At 44.4% G+C, this 27,975-nt stretch overlaps 2 protein-coding genes across 3 annotated transcripts in view; one reads left to right on the top strand and one right to left on the bottom strand.

Moving 5' to 3' along the window:
* si:ch73-29c22.1 (kelch-like protein 20) overlaps positions 1-15,773 on the bottom strand; it is a 33,406-nt gene extending 17,633 nt beyond the window's left edge. Inside the window, exons 1-2 of the mRNA XM_054772539.1 lie at positions 15,589-15,773; positions 11,969-12,058 (exon numbers count right to left, since the gene is read on the bottom strand). Of these exons, the coding sequence (XP_054628514.1) occupies positions 11,969-12,021 (53 nt within the window). The 5' untranslated portion in view covers positions 12,022-12,058; positions 15,589-15,773. The remainder of the gene's footprint in view (positions 1-11,968; positions 12,059-15,588) is intronic.
* LOC129179363 (uncharacterized) lies at positions 5,312-17,768 on the top strand. Of its 2 annotated transcripts, none has more exons than XM_054772537.1 (12): positions 5,312-5,323; positions 6,108-6,187; positions 8,157-8,276; positions 9,001-9,198; positions 9,260-9,437; positions 10,380-10,563; positions 10,696-10,790; positions 10,899-11,255; positions 11,404-11,574; positions 13,166-13,344; positions 13,983-14,206; positions 14,862-17,768. In XM_054772537.1, exons 3-12 carry the CDS (start codon positions 8,175-8,177, stop codon positions 15,478-15,480), a joined length of 2,307 nt encoding a protein of 768 aa, XP_054628512.1. In that variant the 5' UTR covers positions 5,312-5,323; positions 6,108-6,187; positions 8,157-8,174; the 3' UTR covers positions 15,481-17,768. The 2 variants fall into 2 exon arrangements, with proteins under 2 accessions (XP_054628512.1, XP_054628513.1); XM_054772538.1 differs by lacking the exon at positions 5,312-5,323 and adding an exon at positions 8,365-8,467 and having other exon boundaries at positions 6,176-6,187.
* The last annotated feature ends 10,207 nt before the right edge of the window (positions 17,769-27,975 follow it).

Genomic DNA, 27,975 nt, shown 5'->3' with positions numbered 1-27,975 from the left:
TCAGGAAAAAGGAACCCAGAGGCACCGTAAAACGCACAGCTCTCCCCGACCTCACTCAATGACGATTGGGACATACGATCCGGGATGAACTTAAGCACATCTTCACAGGATGAGTCATTTTACTTGTTATCACTATGCATTCTTCATTTTCATCGTCATCATTCAGTATAATTTAGTTTTTTAACACTTTGCCCATCCAAATAAAAGATGAATGAAGGCATTTAGCTTTATATGTTGAAGTTATTTCTTCAAAGGTCAACAGTATGGATTGTATGTCACAACAAGCTTAAAGCAATAATCTATTTTCTATACCGCTTATCCTGTCAGAGTCAAACCCAGCTAAGTTAGGGTGAAAGGCACACTAAAGTCTGGACTAACCGCATGTCAATCACTGGCAGATTGTAAACAAGAAATTGAGAGGGAATTGTTGGACAAAAGTCAACTACTGTATGTGAAGCACTGCACTATCAATGTCTACTTAGGCTAAAATGTGTTAATGTGATAAAGTTTTGAGTTATTTGTACACACATTTTGGAAGGAATTTGGGAAACATGACCATGACCAGTATCACTGTGGGTCGTTAAACCAAAATAGATCTGTCTTCCTGTCTGGATTATTGAAACTGAACTAGGAGGAAAGAGGTTATCATATGGAACCATAGGCCTAGACAACTAAATGATTCTTTTTTTTTAATATAATCTAATATATAAATCCATATGTCAACGCTAGTCCAATATCCTATATACCAGCGGTCACCAACGTTTTTCCTTGTGAGAGCTACTTTTACAAAATTTAAATGGCCAAGAGCTACTCATTTTTGTAACATTTATTTTCAGAGCTTATTTTAAACCCAAACAAAGCGAATATGCTTGTTTTACCAGAACATTAACAAAAACCTGAGTGAAAAGCAGGCTTGCGGGCACCTCATGTGGTCGTGGGGAGCTACCTGGTGCCCGCGGGCACCTCGTTGGTGACCCCTGCTATATACAGTATGTCAAGATAGGAGTACACTGCTGTTTTTCAGGAAGTATTGCAAAAACGCTAGTCAAAAATCCTCTACATGACATGAGCACTAAGGATCAAAGTTTGAACTGAAGTTGGAGGCTAGCCTGATATTACTGATGGGCCCGTAGGCGGCCAGTTGAAGCCCTGATAGCCAGTCAAACCTCGGTTTTCGTACAACCCAGTTTTTGTATACATTGCTTTTTGTCGAAAATATTTGCCTAAATTTTGTCTCGGTTTTCATCCAATATTGCACGTGACAAACTAGTCGTTTTGCTGTGTACTGTATCGTTCCGCAGAATCAAGTGTCCAAACAAAGCACCTTACATGTTGCTGACTCACAGTCCATGCATTTTTGTATTGAGTGTGGCTTCTAAATAACCCGCTATGGCGCCAAAAAAGTTGTAAGTGCCAGCACTTTGATGAAGAAGGTGGGAAACACTTCAATTTTATCACCGAGGCTTGGATACCGAACATGGTACTTTTATAGACACCGACTGAATTTCGTCTGAATTCTTCCAAAGATGCTTTCAGGTATGTAGCCATTTTTATATATCAACTTCATCACATTTAAAATACGTTCAGCTCCAGGAATGCTTTTACGTTTTTGGCCTCTCTGTTGCAGTCATGTCAATTTCCTTTTGCGTTTGCGTTTTTCACTCTCTTGACTACCAATTCAAGTTCTTCCTTTAAGAATTCAAGATATTCCTTGTTTTCTTCTTCTGCGCTAGGGGCTAATCCTCTTTGATCGTCATACAACTCATGGATGTATTTCTGCCATCTTTCTACAGTATCTTCATCTTCAAAGAGCATTTTGCCATTTCTCTTCTTTTAACCTGCTACTATTTTTCTTTTTTCTTTGACCCGTCATGTCTTTGACTTTCTGGTGCAATTCTTTGCTACGATGTTGTAGGTCAGTTTCTCAATCTCCTCACACTCATCTCATCCCACCATTTTTCTTTGGCTTCTTTACAAGATGGTTTAATTTCATTGCTTAGTTGATGTGGTATTTTTCTGGTTCTACATTCTTTGCCTGTTGTCTCTTTTCCATTTAGTGTGAAATCTCAGCTGGTATTCTGCTGGATTGTTCACCTACTAATAGGGAAGGTGAGCTGGGTTTAGACTGTCGTGAGACAGGTTAGTTTTACCCTACTGATGATGTGTTGTTGCAATAGTAATCTTGCTTTACTGCGTACAATGCTATGTATTGTGCTGTTCAGAAAACTCAATCATCCTTTCTCCCCTTTTGTTGGTTTTCCCTGTGCTAAACTTTCCTGTGGTGCTGCTCTCAGTACTTCCATATTGTAGACATTTGTTTATGTCTTCATAGTCATTCTACTTCATCATCAGTATGGTCGGTAGTTGGCATGTAAACTTGTATAATGTTGATGTTCATAGGCTTTGCCTTTGTTTTGACCATTTGGGTTCTGTCTGATAGAGGCCAAAATCCAGTTACTGATTTGGATCATTGTGTTTCCATCATAATTGCAATTCCATTTACATATTGATCGCTTCCTGAGCAGTACAGCATATACTCATCAAAATCGGTATGCACCACTCTCTGTCCATCTTGATTCACATGTTCCCATGATGTTAACAGTGAGTCTCGCCATTTCCTTGACTAGATTTTCTACTTTTCCTGGATCATATAGTGTTGGTACATTCCAAGTTCCAATCTTTAAGATTTTCCTCCTGGTGTTCAGATGAGTCACATCAGCTAAGGGCCTCCAATTCTGGTGTGAGCCTCCGGTATTGTTCGATCTCTCCTTATCAACCTGGAAGTCCTCTTCTTCCCTGGTGCTAGTTACAGAGGGTCATGCAGCAAGGGTCCCAGCATGGTCCCTTTTTACTCGGCGCATTCCTGGTTGCTCTCATGACTAGCTGTGGGAAATGACTCAGCAGGGTACCGATCCTTTCTGAGGTAACCACTTCTCTTTTTCTTGCCAAGACTCAAATGTGCCACACACTTTGGTGCCGCTGCCATCTGGGCCATTGACCATGTTGGTTCCTCTGTCCCATCTACCAGGTCCAGTCTTTATGTGCTTGGCATATGGCCGAAAGTGTGCACTACCTTCTACTTGGAGCCATAGGTGAGAGATTTAGGGCGATTAAGGGAGTTCAAGCATTAGACTGCCTTATCAAGGAGAAGTGAATGGAAACTAATGCGAGGTACTGCTCCTCAAAACAACCCCTATACCCCAACATCTTTAGTAATACTTTATTTAGTAAAGTACGTCTACAATGTCCATATACAACAATTTAGATGTCATTGACATGCCATCCATCGAATAAAAATAATTCACTACGCAGCAAACAGTTTCTGTTCAAATACAATACAACATGACTCAAAGAAGGAAGCATTTCCGGTTTTTTTAAACACAGCTATGACCCTGATGAGTAAATCTCTCTATCATCCGCTCAGACCTTGAGGAATATAATTTTTTAAAAAGGTGGGCGCTGTGTGAGGATGCCACAGAGTGACAAATGGAGATAAGACACCCACAGAGGCAGACCTTCATGTCAGATACAACTCCTGCCTGTAACACCCCCAAGAAGGGATTTACTGAAGATTCCACTTCACCTTCAACATAGTCACTCATTCCTGTCTTGACACCATCGAGATTATCTGTCCTTATTTTATCTTTCTGACGACACAACTTTTTTCCGATCTTCACTTTCAATGACTTTCATTAGGGTGGAAAACGTCCTAGCAGGGCTGAATGGTTCTCCAGGAAGAATACTCTGAATGCTGTCCACCGCAGAGAAGTTTGCTGCTCTGTCATTTTGGGTTAACGTTAAAAGAAACTATCTAGCATTTTTAACATTTTTGCCATTTCCATCCAATTTTGAGTGCAAGAGTTTTTGCCACTGACCACAACCAAAACAAAGAAATGGACGGTAAAAACACGCATCACGCAAAACAGGACTTTGGGGGGTGGCCTACGGTCAGGCGTGGTTGGGGAGGGGAGCTGCCTTGCGGGGCTCCTTTGCTCCTGCCGTGCTCTGCTTTAAAGGCTGGACAGGACAGGGGTAAAAAAAAAAACAAAAAAAAACACGCATCATGCACTAACGCATTCTTTTTTTCCACTGGTCCATCTGAGGTTTGACAGAAAAAAAGCTGGTCCGTGGGCTCTAAAAAGGTTGCGGGCCACTGCTCATGTGCAGATTTGAAAAACCTCCTTCTGCTAAGACTGGTTGTAATGTAACTTTCAACAAAGACCTTTCTGCAGGAAAGTTAGATCATTAAGTGTGTGATGATGGATTTCCAACAGATGTGCAATCATGCATTGCCTGTGTATATTAGCTTCATGTCCGCCCAAGGGAAAGAAGGGTAGAGGTCAGCTGTCAGAAGAATAATTCTCAACGTGACAAAAATGAAATGTGACATGGTGCCACACTTCTTGCAGATAAGTGGTGTGTGTGTGTGTGTGTGTGTGTGTGCCGATGATTAATTGCTTAAGTGTGAAAATCGATGTGAAATAAGAGTTGCTTCTCTCCCAACTGTCACTTTCCAGCTCTCAGAAAATGTACAGTAATTCATTGGTGTTATGTAATTAGACTTTTGATATTAAATTCATTTAACCATGAAATGGAAAGTGACAATTATTTAGGACTGCAGCACGTGTGAAGTGACTCCATGCAGCGTGTTTCTAGCTCATGCTTACAGTACAGGTCTTATTAGAAAAGTCTTATAGTCTTATTAGTCTTATAGGTGGACACATTTAACAGTGCAAATGCATTTCAGCACCGTTTATGTTTTGAGTGCAGGCTAGCTGGGTGTCCGTCCTTCTCACACCAAGTCCATTGAGATGTGATGATCGGTCTTCTTGCACCCTCTAGTGGTGAAACTGTGAGCTTCAACCCCAAATAAACTCATCTGTTTTACTGTGTTGATACAAAAGATATGTCAAAACTAAAAAAAAAAAAAAAAAAACTACCTGATGATTAACATTTAACCTGTAAAAAAACTCACCTTTGAATGTTTTGTCTTACGAATAACATGAATCATAAGGCCTTTTTTCATTTTGTCACCATGAAAAAGATATACATTTCATCCATTAACTTTCTATGCTGCTTAATCCTCATTAGGGTCGCAGGCGTCTGTTATCCCGGCTGACTTTGGGCGAGAGGCGGGGCTACACTCTGGACTGGTCACCAGCCAATCGACCTTTCACACTCACATTCTTTCCTATGGACAATTTAGTCGCCAATTAACCTAACATGCACGTTAACCTACATGAATGTAGGAGGATGCCGGTGTGCTCGGAGAAAAGCCACACACGCACCGGGGGAACATGCAAACCCCACTCAGAGATGTGAGGTAGGGATTTCTGTGGTTATAAAAGGTGTGCAACTGTACAGTAAATACAACAATGTACAATGTATTTCCTCCTTTAGTCGCTGAACTGCAGAGAGTACAAGGCAAATCTTAGGGGTATCCAGCGAGTAGGCCTTTATTTGTACAAATGCATGAATATACTCATATTACATAATAATCTATATTTTAAGCATTTTTCATAAATAATATAAAACAAAGAAACAAATAATAAAATGATATTATTTTACTGTATGTCACTTATTGGTAGATCTCTCCTGCTTCTTCTTCTTCTTCTTCTACCTCAGTGGTGTGTGTCCCTCATAGAAAAAACCCACTTTAAAAGCTTTTTCTCCACCTCCTCGCTTCACTTTCTTTCTCCGTGAGACATGCTCGCTTGTCAGCCGACATCAAATAAGAAGGGTTTTTTTTGCAATGCCTATTTTGGGTCAATGTCAATATGTTTTTCACTTCTGCAGCAGAATTTGACTTCACAGCTTTACCTTTACAGATGCCAAGTCTGTCGATGTTCTGCAGGCTGTGTGTGTGTTGTGGTAATTGTTTTTATAGCAATACAATGCTATAAGCGGTGGCACATGTTTTTTTTTTTTTCCTGAGGGAGAATGAATTAGGTGTCTATTTGAGGTATGACGTTTATTTATTAAGAGGAACTAATTTGGGTATTAATTAGCATTCTGTCAAACAGATGATGAATTACCGTTGGACCAACAAAACATAAACAGTACGTTAAAGGTTAAAGGTCAGGCTTGATCAAATGAAAATGTGTCAGCTTCTCAGGTGTCACTTGCCGGAGAACAAGAGAACTGGTGGTATCGCATCACAAGGCAGGACGACCTGACAAGACAACAGGTAGGATGTCTGGCTCGGGTCTTCGGTTTTACAGCAAAGCGTGTTGAAAAAGAATGGCATTTAAGACACTGATTGAGTTGAACCTCTTTGAAATGACAACAATGTTGCTGCAAGATTTCAGTAATTTGTTCTAAAAATAAAATAGGACAATAGAATAAGGGCTGCCATCATTTGCTGCACCAGCAACACTGATAACTCCTGGATCTTACCTTGGTTTCCACTCAGCAAAAATTGGGTCTATTCACGCACTAATTGTTGAGGGAAGTAAGTTTTTTTGGGGGCATGACGACAACCTTCATCGGCAAGAAGATTATGACTTATCCTGCTTTTCCTGCCATCTATTGGCCATCTGAGGTGCACTCATGCGTACAGTGAACACTAATCTGCAAGCTGGCCGTCTCGTAGAGGTAATCAGCCAAACAGATGACAGCGATTGGGTTACAGCCTGTAATTCACCAACGGGCCTCCGGAGGAAACAATGGAGGTGTGTTAGCGTGCAGTGGAAAATCAAAGATAATTTTACCCTGTTTCCCTTTGGCTACATTTATTTCCTTCTTCTTATTATAATGGTGTTTGAATGACTAGGACAGAGACACCTAGCGACCCTAGTGAGGATAAGCGGCATTGAAAATTGATGGATGGATGGATGGATGGAAAACAGAGACGTAAATATGAGGAGGTCGCAGTTCGGTCACAGTGCAAATTTATTTCATTGACTCTGACTCCTTCTGTTTAGTTTTTTGAGATCGCTATTCAGATATTAACCTGAATTTAGACATTTAGTAGTGGGAGTGTGAAGAAAATAACTTTCTAATACATTTAAGAGTAGAGATTTCATTTCAAATCTGGCAATGCATGGTCATAGACAACCATAATGTATACACTATATGTACATACAGTATGTGTATGTATATACCAGAGTTGTGGACACAAGTAAGAGCGCTCTTTACCACCTCTCGTCTAATTGTGTGAACAAAATAAGGGTGTCATTTAAAAAAAAAATTGTATATTAATAACGTTTTGGAATTGCATCGGTGACTACATCTTCCTTAACCACAAGCACAGGCATTACAGTTTGTTTTTTGTTGTAGCAATGTGTGCATCCATTAGAAAAGTTAGCCAAGCTACGTCCATTTCTGAATTACTGGGCAAAACTGTCCAATGATATATTGCACCAATAAATGTAAGGACTTTTCATTTAATTAATGGACATTTGATTCACTAATCCAAAAAGCACACACTCTATGCTGGTAAAATAAGCGTACAAGGTAAACAAAAGGAATTCTAAAAAATGTAAACGGAAAAAACAGAATTTGGAAAAAAATAAAACGGCACGTGGGAAAAAAAAAACAAAACAGATTTCTTAGTTGTTTCACAATCCAACTAAGTTTCAGTTAGGTCAATTCAAATGAAACTGTGTATGTAATAATCTAATGTCAGAAAATACGTATTTTTTCATTTAAGGAATATCATTTTTGGCAAATGATTGTTAATATTTAAAGTGCTTTTATGGAGTGATTTTCTTAGTGGGTGCATCTACTGACTTTCCCTATCCGCATTGTATTTAAGTATTTAGAAAGTCATAAACAGGTTTCCTATGCTCCAACTACAAAAATATTAAATTTGTTCATATTGAATCCCATTTTGCGGAAATTCACTTATCCAATTAACCATAATGTCTTTTAACTTGACAAGACCAAACCCTATTAACCTCTTGCCAGTGATCATCATTGGTCACAGCTGAGAGGTTCTCTCTGACAGCACAAAAAAATAGTTTGACAGCACTAACTGGTTCGACCAATAGGACAATGGGTAAGTCCAAGGAGGTTAGTGTAGATCTAAGAATTGTAGATGTCAGTGATCATAGCTTCATCAGATCTGTCTATGTTATGCATCAAACATTACAAAAGAGGACTTCCCTACTGAAATGCTGGTAATAGTGTTTTTCATCTTGTCACTCTTGTATGAGTTGCCCTGATGTGACATAATGGAGTCATATCAAAAGGAATCACTAAGAAGAATCAGGAGAATCGGCCAAACTCTCCTGCAAGATCTCCTTTCAGTCCACAGAGGAGGCGCAAATACTCCTGTAAGTGTTTCCTGTCATTCAATTTGGTTGTCTATTCTGCTGCAAGACACAAACTTGGACTCGTTTCATCTTGTGTTGTGTTCATCAGATCCCAGGTCCATCGGGTAGACATGCTAAAACAATCAACTCCTTTGCTAGTTTGCTCAGAGGAAAGAATCCTCCAGAGTCCTGACACTGTGGATGTTTACAAGGTCATCTGTCTGATGTTCATACTTTATTATATCACGACAAGGGCTGTCAAAAATAACACATTAACGGCAGTAACGGTTCAAAAATGTAAAAACTGCAATTAATCTGATTAAAATTTGTGATCATTTGACAGCCCTAATCATTACTCATGATGGCTACCAAACAGCTCTACATGTAACTTATTATTTTATATTACGGACAATGATGCAATATATTTTGCTTTATTTTGAGCTTGTTTACGTTATTTGTGTATGGTAATTTCGTCATCCATCATTGGACATTTTTCTTTTAATATGTCCATGAGAAAGTGGACAAATATACTGTACATGTTTACATTTACAGTTTATTTTCTCCTGGTGCACACAGGCAAACGTCAGCAAAAATGAAGGCAAGGTGTATGTACTATTCTGTTTATCATAGAATCAGAGAAGAGCCAGTCTTGTTCTGGGAACTAACACCAAATATGCATTTCAATGAAGAATACTAAGAATAATGAGCACAAGTGAGATCATTTGTCCTGCATGTGTACACGCAGCTGGACAATCCCACAGTGCGTTCTCCTAAAGCTGACAGAGACGACATTTACCTACCAGCCATCCCCAGAAAGGCCTCAAGCCTTACGTCGGTCAGAGGAAGTCTGAGTCAGTCCTGCCCTTATCTCTCCCACCTCAAAAGAAGAGGATCCTTCTCCTCTGTTAGCTCTCAGAGAGCTGGAGGTCACAGTAACAAACAGGTAGGAATCTTAATTTCCAGTCAGAATGACACTGGACAGATATTTTCCACTCTCCTCATAGAGCTACCTGAATGTGCAAAAAGAGGCAAAGAAATCCAACGTCACCGTGACCATGACATACCTAGGTCAAGGTCACAGGGGGTCACGGACGGGGTCAATTCCTGATGAACTAAAGGTGCTCCAGCAAGTCAACGGCGGGGAGAACATCTGCGTCTTTAAGGGCTTGGTGACTCCGGGAGGTAAGAGCCCATGTCAGAAAAAGTGTGTTTCAGCAGTTCATTCAGATTTTGGCCCTATTGTGACGTAACACTCTGGATCATTGACATATTACAGTGGAACCTCGGTTTTCGTCATTAATCCCTTCCAAAACTGGCGACCAGTCCAGGGTGTACCCCGCCTTAGGATAAGCGGCATAAAAAATGAATGGATGGACTGGTTTGCTACAAGTTGTTTCCTGAAATCGTGTTTCTCTTTTTCTTCAATTTCTGGCACAACTTTCTTTGAAGTCATGGTGGGTTATTTTGCAGTCATAATAAAAAAAAAGCACACGGAACAATCAGAAATATGCAGCGTGCTTCAACGCCTTGTAGGAGTTGTTCATTGTTCTGTGTGCTTTCTATGAACAAATAAACCACTGACACACACATAATAAAGATTCACTGGACAGAATCTGTCTAAAGTATCCCAACTCTAAAAGAAGAGTTTTAATACGCTTAGGAACTGCTTTAATATGTGCAAAATAATTTTTTGCTAAAGAATTTTTACCGAGTTTCAGATCAGAATATCCTGCACCAGGCTTGCGTTTCGATAGTGGGGTGTGTCGTTACCTGTCAATAAATAGAAAGCATCACCATACTCAGGTGGAACGTAGTGCACTACTGCATCCAATGAAAGACTGCTAAAAAGTGGCATGATATACTTGTAGGTTGGTTGCTTTAGAACCCAGCAAAAAAATGACAATGCCCCCGAAAAAAGCACCCTGAAATTAAAACTGTTTTGTAGAAGCATAGCTTTACGACGATGAAATGAAATTCCAAATCCAGGCAATTCCAGATGACATGCTCTGATGTAGTATTCACCATTAAAGTTCTGATATAATCTTTTGCCATTCACAGGCTGTTTCAGAGGGAATTACTGATCATGAAGTACTCTCATATTCATTTTCCTCCTGTTATTTCCAGAGCAGTTCAAGTTCGTCTCTCAGAGGCACAGAGGTTTTCCCTTCAGTGCTTCTATGTATGCCAATGGTATCACGGTGGCCCGTATCAGCTCCTGCTGCGAGTACCGCTATGCACCCGGCTTCCAACAGGGCAAGAAAAGTTGCTTCAGGCTGTCCTGGCTGGCTGGTGGGATACCCTGCCACAGGTCTGATTTCAGCAAACGACCAACTGAAAATTGCATGACGCATTTTGAAGAGGGCGAAAGGGATGTAAACTACATGGCATAAGGGAATGATGCATACACCACTATGAAAGCCCATTTTGTCATCCTTCTCAGATGTACAAGTCTTCGAAGCAAATACAGCTCCTGCCAGCAACTGAAGAACACACAGGAGCGCTTAGTTCTCCCTCTAGTGCAGAGCTATGTCAATGGTACAAAGCTAAAAAATGAATGCTTCCATTTATTTCGAAAGCTTATTCATCTTTGGTTCTTTAACATTCAACCCGATCATTGATATCTAACTTTATTTTGTCTCCAAGTCCCTATTACAAGCCCAGTGGAAACATGTCCATCATCCCCTCTGTTCATCCCGTTGAATAAATCAGCGAGGAGAACAAGAAGGCGCGTCAAGGACAGCAGCAGTGGATCCACAGACAACGAGGGCCCCCGGGCTGCTGTGACTACAGAGACCTCCAAGAAGAAGCGGCACAAGGGTCAAACTAAACAGAGCAAAAAGACAGCTACAAGCACCAGAGGGGAAGAGAGCTCTGAGGTTTCCCGAGGGTCAACCGTGTCCCAAAGATACAAGGGACAAACTTCATCTGCCAGACAGGAAAATATAGAAACAACAGGCAACACAGAGCAGCTGAACACATACAAAACAGGGAAAGTTCTTGGTGAGACCTGAATTTAACCTTCATTTAAAAAATGGAAAAATACAGCAGAAAAAAAAAAAAAAATCATCCATCTGTATGTGCTTTGTCCATTTAATTGTCATTGTGAGGATACAATATCAAAGCACAACAGCGTTTTTTGTTTTTCAAGGCTCATTACAGGATGAGGAAGTACTGACTAAGCAGAAGTGGGAGAAGCAGAGGGAGTCAAATGGGAAAAGCAGAGATGGGGATCAACTGAGGGACTTCTATGAAGAATGCATGCAGATGAGTGCCGCGCTGGAGAAGGGCCCAAACAAGCACTCTTGGTTCCAAGCAAACTGTGAGCAAGGGTACTGCAGCCCAGTAGGAAGGGTTTGGACAGTGTGATTTACATAATAGGCAGTAAAGGTTAAATGTCTAACAAAACACACCATACAGTAATGTCAATTCATGTCACTCATGTCATGAAAATTGACTACAGTGGAAACCTGGTTGAATAATTAGAAATTTTCTCCTGAATCCAGAACCTTAGCTGCCACCATGTCTCTCAAAGGAGACCTCAAAATCTTCTGAGGCCTCAGTTCAGTGAGCATTTTTGTTTTCTGAGATACTTCACAAATTCCAAATACATGTAGGAGCAATGGCAAAGAGGAAACATGTCATGACAACCATAACTGTAAATATGAGTGAGTAAGTGTATAAGTTCAAAAGTAGTACTTGTGTCTTTCACCTACTTGCTCAGTAGAATATGTCTGAGATTACAGAAAGGCTCCTTTTCCACTGCCATCGTCTGTAGTTGGGTGGTGACTCGGCAGGTGGCCACACTGACAAACAGACACAAACACTTTATTTTAATAAATCCTGTTAATTTCAGCGACTTCAAAGTGACATTGGATCCCAGTGGGGTACGATAGCGAAATACTCCATAAATGTCTAGATTGTGTACTCGGAAAATCTGCCTTCTTCTCCCCTGGGCAAAAACTGATCTGATTTGGCAGCCCCCTCCTGTGACCATGCCTACTCTGCTATGATTGTATAGAGAGATGCCCCCCCCCCCCCCAACCGGTTATCAGCAAACAGAAGAAAACAATTGAATATTGGATAGAATTGGATGAATATTAATACTGTGCATGGTACTGTGCTTTGTTTGTGAAGTGGCGAGAGCAGTGGCCGTGATGTACTCTTCTTTGTTCCCCAAAAAACCAAACATATCTTCCCATCGCTGCCTGCTCTAGTTTCCTTGGGCAGGCCATGGAAAGACACACAATTCTTTCAACCTGAAAGACTTCCTGCTTGCCAGTTTTATGAAAAAGTGACAAACGTTACCTGGCACCCGGCAAGTTATCATACATGGAGTTCCTAAAGCTGTGTCGCGAGAAATTCACAAAATCTCGTAGAAACCTTGTGAAGTTCTCGTACCCGACCAGGCGTAGCATAAAAATGTAACTAGGGATAACTCAAAAACACACCAACCTCGTAATATGACACTTGCACATCATGTACAACAAGACTACGACCCTGAAAAGTTGGACATGCAGGATAGGACCACTTACATATAATTAATACAATAAATATCTTTTATTGTTTTGGAGCAGTTAACTTCTTTTCACAAATTGTTTTAAAAATGCTAAAACGTGACAGAAAAGTCTATGCAGTAACCGGTTGCAAACATGTCTTATTGTATTTAAATCTTAATATTAATTGCAGTTAATTTCAGTTAATCATGTTCAAATGCTACTTAAAACATTGCTGCATTTTTAAAAATAAATGTGAAAAGTTCCTCCTCAAATAAGAAATCATTGCCCCAGAACAGATCCTATTTAACTTTAAAGGTTCAACTGTATTTGCAATGTGACATCCACAGAGGGTATCAACATAAATGTTATCATGCCTAGCTGGTTTTTTGTTGTTGTTTGTTTTTTTGTGTAAAGTGCTACAGAGGCGCCGACTCCACAAGAGGCTGTCATTTGGCCCCAAAGCGCCAAGCTCAGATGTGGAGCTGAGTGCAGAGAGTGACAGTGTCTTGCAACCTGATGGAGAGAAAGAGGAGGAGAAAAAGGCAAAGGCCGGTGAAGAAGAGTCGGCTCAAAAACAAAACCTTCAAGCTCAGGTGGGTTCAGAGTCGAATTTGGTTTTTGGCCACATCATTTTAGCCACATGCTGCAACAGAAATGACTCACGAGTGTTGCTTTCATTCTAAAAAACAAAAAAAAGATGAAATGGAGGCGTGTGTTTACAGATTTTGTAATTATGGACTCTGCATAAAATCCATTAAACCCCCTCCCTAAAACACAGGTGGCATTGAAAGGAGGGAAAAATAGGGCTCCATTTTTCCTGCATCAATAGGGGGCAGTATATTAATATAAAAAAACCCACCAAACTCATGAATGCATCCCGTACAGCAGGTTTAGTGAAGATTTGCATTGAGAGCATAGTGGTTCTGTTCATTTTTGACGGTCTAATTGTTCATGTATTTGAAAAGAGATAGTATTATTTGCTTAAAGGTACTTTCTTGTTCATTTGTTGACGGATTTTAGGTCAGTCTTGAACTTGAAAACCTTCCATGCGTACTTGTAAATTGTACAAAAATTCCTCTCGCTCCCTTTTCATTCCCCAAAGACCTTATGGAAGCATTAAAATACTACCCAACATTCTCTCCATCATATATCTTGCTGCAAGTCAAAGCATAAAAAAACATACTTCTGTTCATGTGTCCTCATGCCTTTCTTTTGGGGTTTGTTGCCATAGCTGGATGCCATGATCGCAGTGCTCAGCAAATCTGATGAGGTGGAGCAGCTGGTTCTGAGGAACACTGACCTGACAGACGACCTTCTGCTAGCTCTGGCGGACGCCCTGAAGAGCAGCTCGTCTGAGGTCACGTTGCTCAACCTCAACCTGAACCTCATCGGCCCGTACGGCGCTCACATTCTTCTGGACGTCTTGAGAGTAAAGCCTCAGATCAGAGGATTACAGTAAGGGTTGACGCAGCAAAATTCTATTAAATATGAGTCAGAAATGTACAGAATGACAGAATTGGGATTTCCAAGATCATTTATTATCTTGGCTCTCTGCCTTTGTACTCAGCACAAGACCAGAGAATAGTGTGCTGTGACATTTTAGACAAAACCCACGCTATAACATTACGCACAACCACTCTGGACTACATTCAGTATCTGCTTGAGGACACCTTGGCAGGAAGAGGGTCTAACTTCTTTATTACTTATGATCACCGTTGATATCATTTTTGTGGGTTCTCATTAGCTGCTTTAGGTGTCGTGAATGTTGTGGCTGTGTAGATTAAGAAGGATAAATTACATCAACATCTGTCCATCACTAAGACGTTTATAAGGGAATAGGCCTTAATTTATGCAAATGCATTTTGTGGTCAGTGTTGAAATGTTGTCGTTTTTTTAGAACAGCACTTCCTATTTAAACTACACTGTAAACGTCAGCTTCACTGATGCCATGTCCACTCTTAAGCCGGTTAAGCCTAGTTGTCGAAGTGGCACACAATGATAAAGTTGTTCTTATAGAACATAGACCACTAGATCAGCAAATACAGCTTGAGTGCAACTAATTACTGTGTGCTTGAGAGACAGTTTAACAGTACCACCTCTTCACCTCCAGCTTGTTTGGAAACCGACTGCGTGACCATGGAGTGCTGACGCTTCTGAGTGGGATAGCGGAACTGCAGGAGCAAACATCAAGAGTCGCCGTCGCCATACATCAAGCAGCACTCTTCCCCTCTGAGCAGCACTTACTCCTACAGCAGGCAATGCCTAACCTCACCACTAGAGAGAGCTCTTTCAAGGTGTTTACACTTTTAGAACTGGATCTCGGGGGTAACAACCTAAGCGGGGATGGGGTGAAGGTGCTAGCATCCTACATGAGGCATCACTCCCACCTGCAGTACTTAGGGCTGGCTCAGACCGGAGGTGCGGACCTGGCGGCATGGAAAGAACTTTTCCACAGCCTCAGAGGAAACAGCTCGCTGACTCAGATCATTCTAGATGAGAACAACCTTGGTGACCCCGGAGTCAGGCTGCTGGCTGACGTGTTGAAAGTGAACGCCAGTCTGCAGACAGTGGATCTGGACGGGAACGGCATCAGCGACGTTGGAGGAAACGACCTGATGGCAGCTTTGCTTTGCAGGGGCCAGTTTCCAATGAGGCACCTGAGCCTTGCCGAGAACAAAATCAGCTCTGGACTCATGAGTAGGATACAGGAAGAGCTGAACTATAAATGAAATCGGGCACTTAAATATCATGAGAACCAGCAAACAAAGCAAGACCTGCTAACCTTTAGAGTGGAAAACCGGCTCATTTGACCTTTAAAACAAGCACACAAAGGTTACCTGTGTCTCACATCTGGATGGACCTTTTACTAAATGTTGCCTCTTCACAGAGGAAGTGGAGGAGTTGCGTGCTGAATGCATTCCTAAAGAGATCGCCTTGTTTGTTTACATCCTCACTTTACTTTTTCCCCTCCAGTGGATCCTTGTGACTCCACACCTCGACCCCCGTCATAGATTCTAGAATAATCCTCTTCTCATGACAAGGAAAAAAGACCACAACCACAGTGACTCATTCCACCCACAGAAATCAGAAATCACAAGAGATGACTAACCAACAACTTTCCCACCCCCCTCCTCACGGTAGCCATCATCAGATCCTTGTTACGGACAGCCAAGGCAAGCATGCTCATTTGGCCCTCTGGTCTCTTTATGTGTGCAAGACAGTGCTTCTATTGAGGACCCGGAGGAGGAGAAAAAAAGGGGGAAAATGTCTGAATTTTGGGGGCTGTCACTTCATTCATTGTTCTGCCGTGATCAAAGCTTGTCAAAGCGGTAATTATCTCCTCGTCTCAGCGACGCCAGCAGTGAGTCTGCTGAAATCAATCCTTCGTATATTCTATCTGAAAGTCTTTGAGGGTCCCTCGCTGTGGAACACAGATAAAGATGTTCTCCAAGGATGACAGATAAATGAGGCAGCCTCACCTGGAGATAACATCCGAAGTTGTCCTCGTGTGGCATGTGAACATGAACAATTAAAACTCCACATAGCACGGCTTAGTTTCGCAAAGTCCATTTTGTCATCAACATAATGCAATGGGGTGTTTATTGCCTTGTTCATTGCCCATCTACAAGGATCTCCATAGCTCTATTTGGGCGCTGAACTGGAATTTACATTCTCCCCTGATAACGCTGTGTGTACAGGGTCAGGCAAAATGATCTGACACATTTGTAGGTTAAATAAAAGGCAAATAAAGTAAAGAAACAAAAAAGTGTTTTTATTTTGGAAAAGTACATATAATGCCATTTTTTTCAAAAAATGCTTTGATTCTTTATAATGTCATTGTTTTTTGTTTCTTTCACAGTTGCTGCATCGCGCTTTCATTATGGAAACGTTTATCAAAACAAACAAATCTGTAACTGCAACACAACGAGCGTTCCGTTTGCACTTCAATCTTGGTAGACATGAGCCCGTACCAGCTGGAAACACCATCTTGTTATGGTCACCAACTTCACAGCTACTGGATCTGCATTGAGCGTGTGGACAATAATGGATCCCATTTTAATTTTTAAAACATAATGAAACAGAATGGCATTATAGGTACTTTTCGAAAATAAAAACACTTTCTTGTTTCTTTACTTTACTTGCCTTTTATTTAACCTACAAATGTGTCAGATCATTTTGCCTGACCCTGTATTACAATAGACAAAGCGACCCCGATTGTCCGCCCATGAGTGTGGAAACAAATCCTGCTCCACTTGCTTCAAGTTTGGTTAGGTCCAAAAACAAGACCTTCAGTGTGAAGCTCCATTTGAGAGGAATTTGCAGGCAAGTTTCACCTTTCAGACCTTGTAGGCTGCTGTGCTGCATGTGATTGCCTCTTTAAAGGTCCCACGATGTACCATTTTTCAGCGATTTTAAATAAGGGATCCCACAATTGTGTATTCCAAGTGTGGTGGACAAAATCTAGCCTTGATACTGGAATTTAGACAGTTTAAAAGTGCTTTTAGTAATCCTACGGGGAACACTGTGTTTTGTGTGTCTGTAGTTTTAATGCGAATGAGCTGTGTTTGTCTGCACCTGTCTCCGACGGAGTGCGTGGCTCCGAGAAGTGATATTTTTCATATAGGCGGGGCCGATCCGATCCAGTATCAATCCAGACCGAACACATCGAATGTCGGTCCAATATTTATGGTGCACCCCTTATTTTTATTAGGGATTATTCTGCCTGTTGTGAGACCATTCAAACCTGCAATAAAAGCCTTTTGTTCCTGTGATCAAGTCTGGTGCTTGTGTGTCACACCCAACATTACAGTAACATTAGTGACACGTGTAAAATATTATGCTCATGATCTGTTGTGCTGCTCTGCTGCCGCCTGTCTGTGTTTGGTTGCAGTGCACTGCCGGCAGGCCTGGGAGGAGCCACCTGAGCACACCTGCTGCCAATTTCCCAGACACTTCTTAAGCAGCACACTCTTGTCATATCATTGCCAGATTGTTCCTTGCCACTCGCCTGTTCCATGTTCATACCTGCTTCATGTAGTTCTCGGGTCATGCTTACCTTCTGGTCACTCTGTGTTTTGTGATTATTTTTCCCTGCTTGGCTATTCCAGCAGCGGTATTTTCTGTTGTACTTTTGCTACCTACGTCCTGCTAGTTTTTGCAGTGATTTTTTTGTTCTTGTTTCGCCAGCCTGGTAGTCCCGCTGTACATTTTTGTTTTCTATTTTTTCCCTGCTAGTCCATGTAAGCAGCGCCTTTAGGTTTGTATATTTTTCCCGTGCCTTTCCTGATGTTTGCTTTTTTTCTCCTCGTGAGCGACTTTTTGTTAATAAACTTTTGTGACATGGACTTGTCTCCTCTGCTATTTGGGATCCATCACATTGGCTGAGGCCGATCCTGACACATGCCACGATTTTCAATTCATCTTCTGAATGCTTATTTGTATTTTAGTTCATGTTACCATTTTCATGCTTGAAAAGGCTTAATTTAAGCAAAAATATGTAAAATTTGCTTAAACATGCATATCCTTTGACTAACAATAAGCTGTAATCAACCATGAAACAGCATATTTTATTAATTCATATGTTTTTGATAAACCGTAATAGAGTAAATTCAGAGTGCGATCACGGTTCACCTTTCGCGGGGTCGCTTTTTTTCCAGATTTTTTTTTGTGCCTTTTTTTTAATTACAGCATATAAACATTGTTACAAGCAGAGCCTGACCCTTTAAAAAAATTGCACTGTGGGAACTTGAGTGCCTCTCTCTTCCCTCTCTCCTGTCTGCACCGCCCATTGTTTTTTGCATCCTGATTGGCTGTGGACCACTGCCGTGTCTCCTGTGTCATCGCTAGCTTGCTTGTTAGCTCGGAAATTAAACTTTGGTTGAAGGCGGAGGACTGCAACAGGAGGAGTACTGCAGCAATATGTTTCAACAAGGATACAAAAACGCTACAGTACAACGGAACGGTGCCAGGACGAAAAGGCACGGTCACGGGGGCGAAATACACGTGAGTGACTTAATAATTTCTTGTGTGCGACCTGTAGATTGATCATTAAAATTCAAACAAAGGTTTGAACTTCTTTGAGTGTTTAAACAAGACAGAAATGTGATAAAATGTTATTGCCTGCCTGAGAAAAGTGCATAAACTGTATGGTGAGGGGTTTTACAGCCTTAAAACATATATAATACTACTACTTCACGGATTTCACTTATTGCGGGCTATTTTAGGAGCCTACCCCCTGTATTTGTAAAGGCAGAATTTTTGAAACAGCGCTTGTATTGAATGTTATTAGCTGTCATATAAGTGACCTATTATGTATTTCCAGAATGAGATGGATACATAATGTGACATTAATAGTTTTGTGCTTTGTTGATGTTATTTCTATCCCCACTCGTGAGAAACATATGGCTCTTTGCCTACCAAAGCATCATCCTACGCCAAACAGAACTTCAGGAGCTCGCGGAAACTGCTAAATTAACACCAAAGCAAGCTGAAACAGAAGGTTTTCTCTTTGAGCATGTGAACACAGTGAACACAGAACACATCGCAAATAGATGGTGGCATATTTGTGTACAGTGGACCCCTTTAGACCCATATTGAAAAGTGTGTTGTGGAAGTACAGGAGAGGATTAAGCTGGACAAAGCATTGCACCTTCTGTTCAGGTCCATTTAGGTCCAATATGATTTGTCTGTTTCCTCCCTATTAATAAGACAGAGCCATATGTTTTTCATCATAACCAGTGAAGGTTGTTTGTTTGCCTTCACATAGCGGTACAAGCTTTGACACACTGCAGAATTTTGTGCTGTAACATTAGAATTACCGGGTGCAGCTTTGCAGGAAGAAGCTTATCGGTTTTAAACTGAAGCCTTTGTCGGAAGATTTGGATCCGGAAACAGTGGAGAACAGGAGACTGGAAAAGGCTTGGCTGAGCATAAACGTGTGGCTCTCCAGATGTGTGAGATGTAGCATTGCACTGAGATCTCTACATAACAGATATGCTTTTCACGAGGGGTGTGACAAAATACCAAAATATTGAACTATCACGGTGTTTTACCTTACGATGGATTATCAATACACTCTCACCGTGTATTGCTTTTTAAAAAAATATTCAAATATAGCTGCCATAAACATCTTTCATCGTTCCTCAGTGAGTTGAGTCACCATTTTACATGTCAAACTGCTTGCAAGACTGGCAGAAAGTTGGGCGTAACTTCTGGTGCGGAAGTCACAGAAAAAGAAACCTCAAACAACGGCGCTACGGAGGATGTGAGTAGCGTAGTTAAATGGAAAGATGTGCCAGCATAGTAAAATCTAAAGTGTGGACTCACATTGGCTTTTACAGTACGGATGGATGGGACAACCGTATAAGGATTTGCAGTATGTAGGATGTGTGTCGGGGAAATAAGACACGGCCAACACAACATGCACACAATTCATAAGAAAATACAAAAGCCGCTCCAAATAACAACAGCTAGAGAAACGTTGCTTTTAAAACGATACAAAACACGATAGCAGTATTTGCAGTTTAAGACATCTCTGGTTAGTAAAATGCTATCCTCATGTAGTATACCACTGGCCGGGCCTTGTTACACTGTCTACACACGTAATAAGGAAACACAACAACATTAGCATTAGCATGGGACACCTACATTACTGATCACCAATAGCTCGCCAAAGGGTCTCTATTGAAATTACCGCAAAATAACATCAAGACAATGACCTCACAGTTTGAGTGGAGATCTGCTTTGTAAATAAAGTACAGTTTAAAACACAAATAGCACACCTCGCCTTTCTTGTTGTCAAAGTATCTCTAACATTGCTGAAAGCTGAGAGCGACCTGTACGCTAAATACAGTAAATGCATCCTGGAATACAAGATGCAGATCTGTGCTTTTTTTTGGTTTGTTGATGTTTTTGTACAACATGTGAGTTGTGGATACAGACGTGTTGTTCATGTTCTGGCAAAACAAGCTTAATAAGTTTGTTTTGGTTGAACTAAGCTGTGAAAATAAATGTTACGAAAAGAAGTAGCACTCGGCTGTTCTCATTTTGTAAAAGTAGCTCTCATAAGGAAAAAGGTTGGAGTGGAGACCGCTGGGCTAAGCTATCATAATATTGTAATGCCCCTGGTTGTGGGGAAGGAGAGACTCACGTCGCCAATGCACTTCTATCGCTTTATTCACAGCGGAGAACTTTGTAACAGTTCACATTCACACCAGGGCTGCTGTAGGCCACAACCCACGCCAACATCCACAACAACTCCAACTTCCCCCACACTTCTCAACACCCCCACCTCTCGCTCGTGACGTCGCACCGCCACTTTCCAAGCCCCGCCCCTTAAAGGCCCAGGAACACAAGTCACAGATATTACACTGCCCCCCTCTTTAATAAGCCCCTCGCCCCGAGGGGTCAACAACAAAATCCCCAAATCTTGGCGGCCTCCGCCTCTGTCTCTGTGGCCGGCCCTGGCTTGACTCCTGTGCGCCTCCCCTTGGCGCCAGCGGCTGAACAAGAACAACTGTGGTGGGACCCGGTGAACTTGAGTCCACCCCACGACCCAAGCCAGCTGGTGAAGCAGGCTCTGCCTCGAACTGGGGAACATCCCGGCCCCTGTAAGGTGCCAACCGGTCCCGGTGCAGGGCAACTCTTCTGCCTCTAGGGGGAACTGCAACTCTGTAGACTACTTCCCCCACCCGCTCTAGCACCCTGCACGGTCCATCCCAATGACTGTCTAATTTAGGGCAACGTCCTTTTTTCCGTTTGGGCGTGAAAACCCAAACCAGCTCACCCGGCTGAAAGTCACGCCCCTTGCTGCGCACATCATGGTTCCTCTTCTGCCTCATACCAGCCTTCTCTAGCTGACCTCGAGCAAAGGCATGCGCCGCTTCCAGCCGATCCTGCAACTTCCGGGCATACTCCAGTCCCGGCCGGTCCTCTGCACTGGCTGGTGGCCTCCCAAACGCCAACTCCGCCGGTGTCCGGATCTCCCGGCCCAACATCAACAGGGCAGGAGTACAGCTTGTGGAACTCTGGACTGCTGAACGGTAGGCCATCAACACTAAAGGAATGTGCCGGTCCCAGTCACGCTGATGGTTAGAGGTGAGGATGGCCAGCTGCTGCTGCATAGTGCGATTAAACCGCTCCACTAGGCCATCACTTTGCGGGTGCAGGGGCGTGGTGCGAGTCTTTTGCATATCCAGACGCTCACACAGGGCAGCGAACACTCTGGACTCGAAATTCCTGCCCTGGTCACTGTGGAGGATGTCCGCAGTGCCAAACCGACTAAACATGCCTTCCAGGAGCGCATCTGCCACAGACTCTGCTTCCTGATCTGGCAGCGCATATGCTTCCGGCCATTTAGTGAAGTAGTCCATTGCACACAGCACATACTTGTTCCCTCTGTCCGTTTCAGGAAAAGGCCCCATAATGTCCACGGCTACCGTCTCCATAGGCGCCCCGACCCCTTGCTGCTGGAGTGGTGCGTGCGACTGGTCCTGGGGCCCCTTGTACGCTGCACACTGGTCACAGCGCCGGCAGAAGTCCTCCACATCTCGTCGGTGCTGACCCCAGTAGAATCCCTGGCGCAGCCGTCTGAGGGTCTTTGTGCTCCCGAAATGGCCTGACCCGGTGCCTCCATGACATGCTCTCAGCACCGCCTCCCTGAGAGCTACAGGCACCACCACCTGCCACCTCTCTTCCCCAGTCGCCGGCTCCTTCCAAGCACGCTGCAACACGCCATCCTTGATGCGCAGCACTGCAAACTTGCTCCACAGGCCCTTTGTGCCAACCGACAGTCCCATCGCGCTCTCCCAAGTTGGCCTCCTGCCACTCTGGACCCACTGTCGCACCGGTTTGAGATCGGCGTCCTCTTCCTGCTTGACCGCCCACTCTGCAGCATCCACTGCCTCCAGCGTGCAGCATGACGGTCCACCAGCTGTTTCATCACCGCACAGCTCCTTTTCTCTGGCGTCGCGCCGGTCGCAGTAGCTGCAGCCGTCCACAGCACACGGCCGCCGGGAAAGGCCGTCAGCGTTAGCATGCCGAGTACCTGCTCTATGGATCACACTGAAGTGGAAGGATTGCAGCTCCTCTAACCATCGCGCCACCTGGCCTTCCGGTTCTCGGAAGGTCATCAACCACTGGAGTGCTGCATGATCAGTTCTAATGGTGAAGGGCACGCCACAGAGGTAGTACTTAAAGTGGCGTGCAGCCAGCACAACAGCCAACAGTTCACGCCTGGTCACACAGTAGCGCCGCTCACTTTTATTGAATGTTCGGCTGAAGTAGGCTACCACCTGTTCACCTTCCGGCCCCACCTGCGATAACACCGCCCCCATGCCGACATTGCTAGCGTCCGTGTCCAGCACAAAGGGCAAAGCTGGGTCTGGAGCGGTGAGGACAGGAGCGTTCGTGAGGGCCCTCTTGAGGTTGGAAAACGCCTCCTGACAGTCTGGCGTCCATGCGAAGGCCTGGCCGTTCTGGAGGAGGCGAAACAAGGGTGCACCGATGCAGGAAAATCCCTTCACGAACCTCCGGTAATATGAAGCTAGGCCCAAGAAACTCTTGAGCTGCTTTTGGTCTCTCGGGGCCGGCCAGTCTCTGATGGCGCTGACTTTCTCCTCCAGTGTGCTGATACCACTTGCATCCACCTTGTGGCCCAGGAACGCCACCTCTCGCCGCATAAAATGGCACTTCTCAGGATGCAGCTTCAGTCCAGCCGCCGCAATCCTCCCCAACACTAGCCTCAGGGAATCTAGTGCTGCCTGGAAGGACCTCCCATGGACGAGGACATCGTCCAGGTACACTAAACACTGCTGCCTGGGAATATTTGCAAGCACAGTGTCCATCAGCCGCTCAAAAGTCCCTGGTGCATTGCAAAGTCCGAAACTCATGACCTTGAATTGCCAGTGCCCCCTGGTGGTGCAGAACGCGGTCTTTGGTCTTGACTCAGGGGTGAGGGGGACCTGCCAGTATCCACTGCGCAGGTCGAGCGATGAGAACCACGCGGACCCCAACACCAGGTCCAACGTCTCATCAACCCGAGGAAGCGGGTAACAGTCCTTCCTCGTGACCTTATTCAGCGGTCTGTAGTCCACACAGAACCGCGGCCGAGAGCTGTTCTTCCTGGGGACCATCACAACGCCTGACGCCCACGGACTGTCAGAGGGCTCGATGATCCCCGCCTCAAGCATGGCCTGGATCTCTTTGTCAGCCGCCTCCTGCCGGACCATGGGCAGGCGACGAGGCCGCACCTTCACTGGACGTGCATCCCCAGTGTCGATATGGTGTTCAACAAGGTGCGTGAGGCCCACCTCATTTTCATTGAGGGCAAAAATGTCTTTAAAGTCCCACAGCACTCGCCACAACTGCTCTTGCTGACCAGCATCTAGGCCAGTGCAGTTCTTTTCCCAGATGGATCGGATTGGCTCCATCCGGTCCTCCACAGTAGGCAGGCTGGGTGGCACTGCCCCCACTTTGGACCAAGCCTCTCAGGGCTAGCAAACTCTACCCGTCTACTCGCCAGCTGCTGTGGTGTCGCCCCCTGCTGGGCACAAGCCCTCTTCAGGCGAGCAGACTCTGCCCATGTCGACAACGGCTGCTCTGGTGTCGCCCCCCTCTGGCGACGGAACCTCTTCAGGCGAGCGGACTCTGCCCCTGTCAACGACGGCTGCTCTGGTAACGATAACACCGCCCACCTGTGCGGATCAGATGGGGTCTCACTGTGCACCGCGATGTCTGCAACCGCGGTGTCAATGGACGCTGCTGCAGTCCGTTGAGTGGGGCTGATAAGCTTCACACGCTGACCCCCTGGCAGGATAATCACTGCAGCTCCCAGGTCCACCACACAACTTGCAGCCTTCAGGAAGTCCCGGCCTAATATGCATGAGTCGCACACATCTGCCACCCAGGCCACAAAGGACTTAGAGAGACCCCCTAGGACAAACTTGAAGTTCCCTTTTCCTTTCATCTGGGCTGTCTCCCCGGTCACTGTTCTCAGCCTTGTCAAGGTTGGCTCTATAACGGTTCCCACTGGAACGATGTCAGACCTTACTATCGTAGCCGAAGAACCAGTATCCACCAGGGCCGTGCAGGCAACATCTCCAATCTGCACACAGACATGACAGGGGTCTCCCACCTCCGTCCAGCCCACAGCCACAACAGCTGTATCGTCAGTGTGCTGGTCCCTGCACGCAACCCCCGCGTCTGCAGGCGGAAGTTCCCGGTTGACCACTGAAAGGGCCCGTGCCATCCGGGCTACACGGGCCCCTTCCCGTTTCCCCACGCGTCTTTCAACTTGGGGCAGCGGCGCAGCAGGTGACCTGGTTGACCACACCCCCAGCAGGTCATGGGGCGCGTGCGTCGGTCACCCCCTTCCTCACGCTGGGCTGAACGGGCCATTACTGCACAGACCAGTTCCTCCACCCACGGCGGCCTTTTCTCCATCCCTTCTGCCACTATCGCAGCCAAAACAGGGTGGGACGGCGTCTGCAGCGCCCCCTTGGCTGCAATCTCCCTCTCCATGGCGAGCGCAAGGGCCTCATCCAGAGTGGTGGGGTGGGCGAGCTGGACATGCAGGCGCAGCTCGTCTGGTCTCAGTGCTTGGACGAACTGGTCACGAATCAGCTCGCTCTGGATTGAGCCCGGCATCCCTGCATATGCGCGCCGACCCAGGGCCTCGATGTCATGGGCGAGGCAACGAAGCTGCTCACCTGGCTGACGCTCACGGTGCTTGAATTCACAGCGTGTGGTGTCTTTAACATTACACACCCCGAAACGCCTGTGCAGTGCGCCCACTAGCGTGCAATAATTAAGCCTCTCTTCCGGGCCCAGCAGCAGTAAGCAGGACGCAGCGTCATCTGTCAACGATAATGCCAGCAGCACCGCCTTCAACCTCTCAGTCCAGCCTGCTGCATCAGCCACAAGCTCAAACTGTGCCTTATAGGCTTCCCAGCTCCCTTTGCCAGAGAATTTCAGTGCTTTCATAAGGTCCCACATGTGCTGATGGGCGCCGCCATGTTTGTTCCTCTCCGCGTCTTGACGCAGCTCCAACATGGCCGCCGCGCTCTCATTTTGGCGGGAAACGCCGGAGTCATGGAGTCCGTGCTCCGCAAACTTTGTCTCATGCATGCTTATTACACACTCGCCGTCTTCCTCTTTCACCGTCGGTCGAGCGCCGAACTCACCAGGCATTTCAATCACGCACTGGTCAGCTCCCTCCTTCACCTTCGGTCGAGCGCCGAACTCACTGGGCATGCTCCCCCCACAACAGCGGTCGTGCAGCGGGGTTGAAACCGAAACTTCTGACACCAATGTAATGCCCCTGGTTGTGGGGAAGGAGAGACTCACGTCGCCGATGCACTTCTATCGCTTTATTCACAGCGGAGAACTTTGTAACAGTTCACATTCACACCAGGGCTGCTGTAGGCCACAACCCACGCCAACATCCACAACAACTCCAACTTCCCCCACACTTCTCAACACCCCCACCTCTCGCTCGTGACGTCGCACCGCCACTTTCCAAGCCCCGCCCCTTAAAGGCCCAGGAACACAAGTCACAGATATTACAATATTTTACTTAGCTTTTATTCACATTTTATAAGAAATGTTTAGGCCCATCTGGTTAAAAGAGATGTTGATTTTTCTATTCAAAGGCTAAATATAAAGTGTTATTTTTTGACTTAATAGATTTTTTACAGTTACGTTGCACTGAAGCAGTGTCATCGTTTCCGCACCATAGCTGTTTACACTCTGATTAAATTATGCTGCAAAACGTAAACTATGACATGAATTGTTTTATTTGTTTTTGTTTCACCCTGTCGCCGTGTTGAGATATTATCGTTAGCCAAGCCCGACATTTCACAGCCAACACAGGGGAGCTATTTATAGATTAGATCGCTTGATACATGCACAATTTACAAAGGCGAAACTTATTCAGTTACTCCTGTTGTTTTAGATAACTACAGTAAATATGAATCTGGTTTCAGGATGTCATTTGCCAGTACTTCTGTATAGACTATGTAATATTAATAATTAATATTGCTTAGAAGTCTGATGTCATTCTGCTCTGTTTGTTTTTGCTTACTAGCATTACATTTGGTGTTTGACAACTTTGCTTAACTCATCACCGTTATTTTAAAATTAGCATCATAACTCCTCTGTTTGCTAACTTGCCCACATTTTGACATTCCTTAGCGTGGGTCTCCGTGGGTGCATCTCTTCAGGTCACTGGTGTTCGTGAGTGACATGAAGAAAAGCTCTGACGTTATTTAACATTACTTGGTATTGGGATTGGTAATGGGCCATTCAAAAGTGATATACTGTACACGTGAAAGTGAATGTTTTTTATGCCTCATATTATCGAGGTGTGAAATACTCACATGCAAAAGTCTATACCCAACTAGTGAGTGCACACTCACATGGCCACATACGTGACACGCCATTGTGACGACGGTGAATGAAGACTTGGAGTTGGCTCCGCTAACAATGGCCCCCGCTGCTGTTTGACATTTGGCAGGATGGCGAGCTTTTCAATATGGATTATTCATCAGCGGTTTGATCCTCCGCACAAATGTCAACGCAACAATGCTTCTGTCTTGGCAGCAGCTTCTGTCTCCCCACGGCTCTGCGGGGGTGTGAGCACTTGGCAATAACGACCTTGTCTAATGCGGCCTTCAGACTTATGCTTTCCAATTTATTAGAACGAATCCTCATCGCCAATATTTTGTAGTGGAAAGAAATTAGAACTTTTACTACACTTAGGCCCAGCGCAGGAAATGTAAAGAGTCTCAGGTGACTGATTGCTATAACAGACGTAAGAGTGTGCAGCTTCACACCAAATCAAGCCATGGACCAAAAGATAAACACACCCGCCAGTCCTCAAGAAATACCCTGTTATTTTGTTGTCATTCGCATACAAATTGTAGCTCCTTCCTCTCCCTCAGTTATCCTCCGTGGTGTTATGTAGCTAAATAGGAAGAGATTAGAAATACTGTAGCTCATAGTCTGATGCAGTGCAGTTCCACACCACTGCAGACTACACCCATTATACACAACAACCTTAATAATTAAGCCTCGCAGGCTGGCATCCATGAGTGATTAGTGAAATTACATGAGTGACAGGAAGAAAAGCTCTGACTCGTTTGGGGAGGAGTCGTTTGGCGTCACCCGTTGATTTGCTTGTGTACATCTCTAGACACCAAATATAAGTCGACCCATCTTTTGGATTT

The sequence above is a fragment of the Dunckerocampus dactyliophorus genome, chromosome 4 (assembly GCF_027744805.1).
Source record: "Dunckerocampus dactyliophorus isolate RoL2022-P2 chromosome 4, RoL_Ddac_1.1, whole genome shotgun sequence".
NCBI lineage: Eukaryota > Metazoa > Chordata > Actinopteri > Syngnathiformes > Syngnathidae > Dunckerocampus > Dunckerocampus dactyliophorus.
This window is presented reverse-complemented; position numbering and strand designations above follow the sequence as displayed.

Excerpts from the sequence above, each read along its gene's own strand:
- LOC129179363 (XM_054772537.1), top strand. The coding sequence starts at position 8,175 with ATGGAGTCATATCAAAAGGAATCACTAAGAAGAATCAGGAGAATCGGC. Across the intron at positions 9,438-10,379 it reads GGGCTTGGTGACTCCGGGAG|AGCAGTTCAAGTTCGTCTCT; the intron begins GTAAGAGCCCAT and ends TGTTATTTCCAG. Across the intron at positions 11,256-11,403 it reads CAAAACAGGGAAAGTTCTTG|GCTCATTACAGGATGAGGAA; the intron begins GTGAGACCTGAA and ends TTGTTTTTCAAG.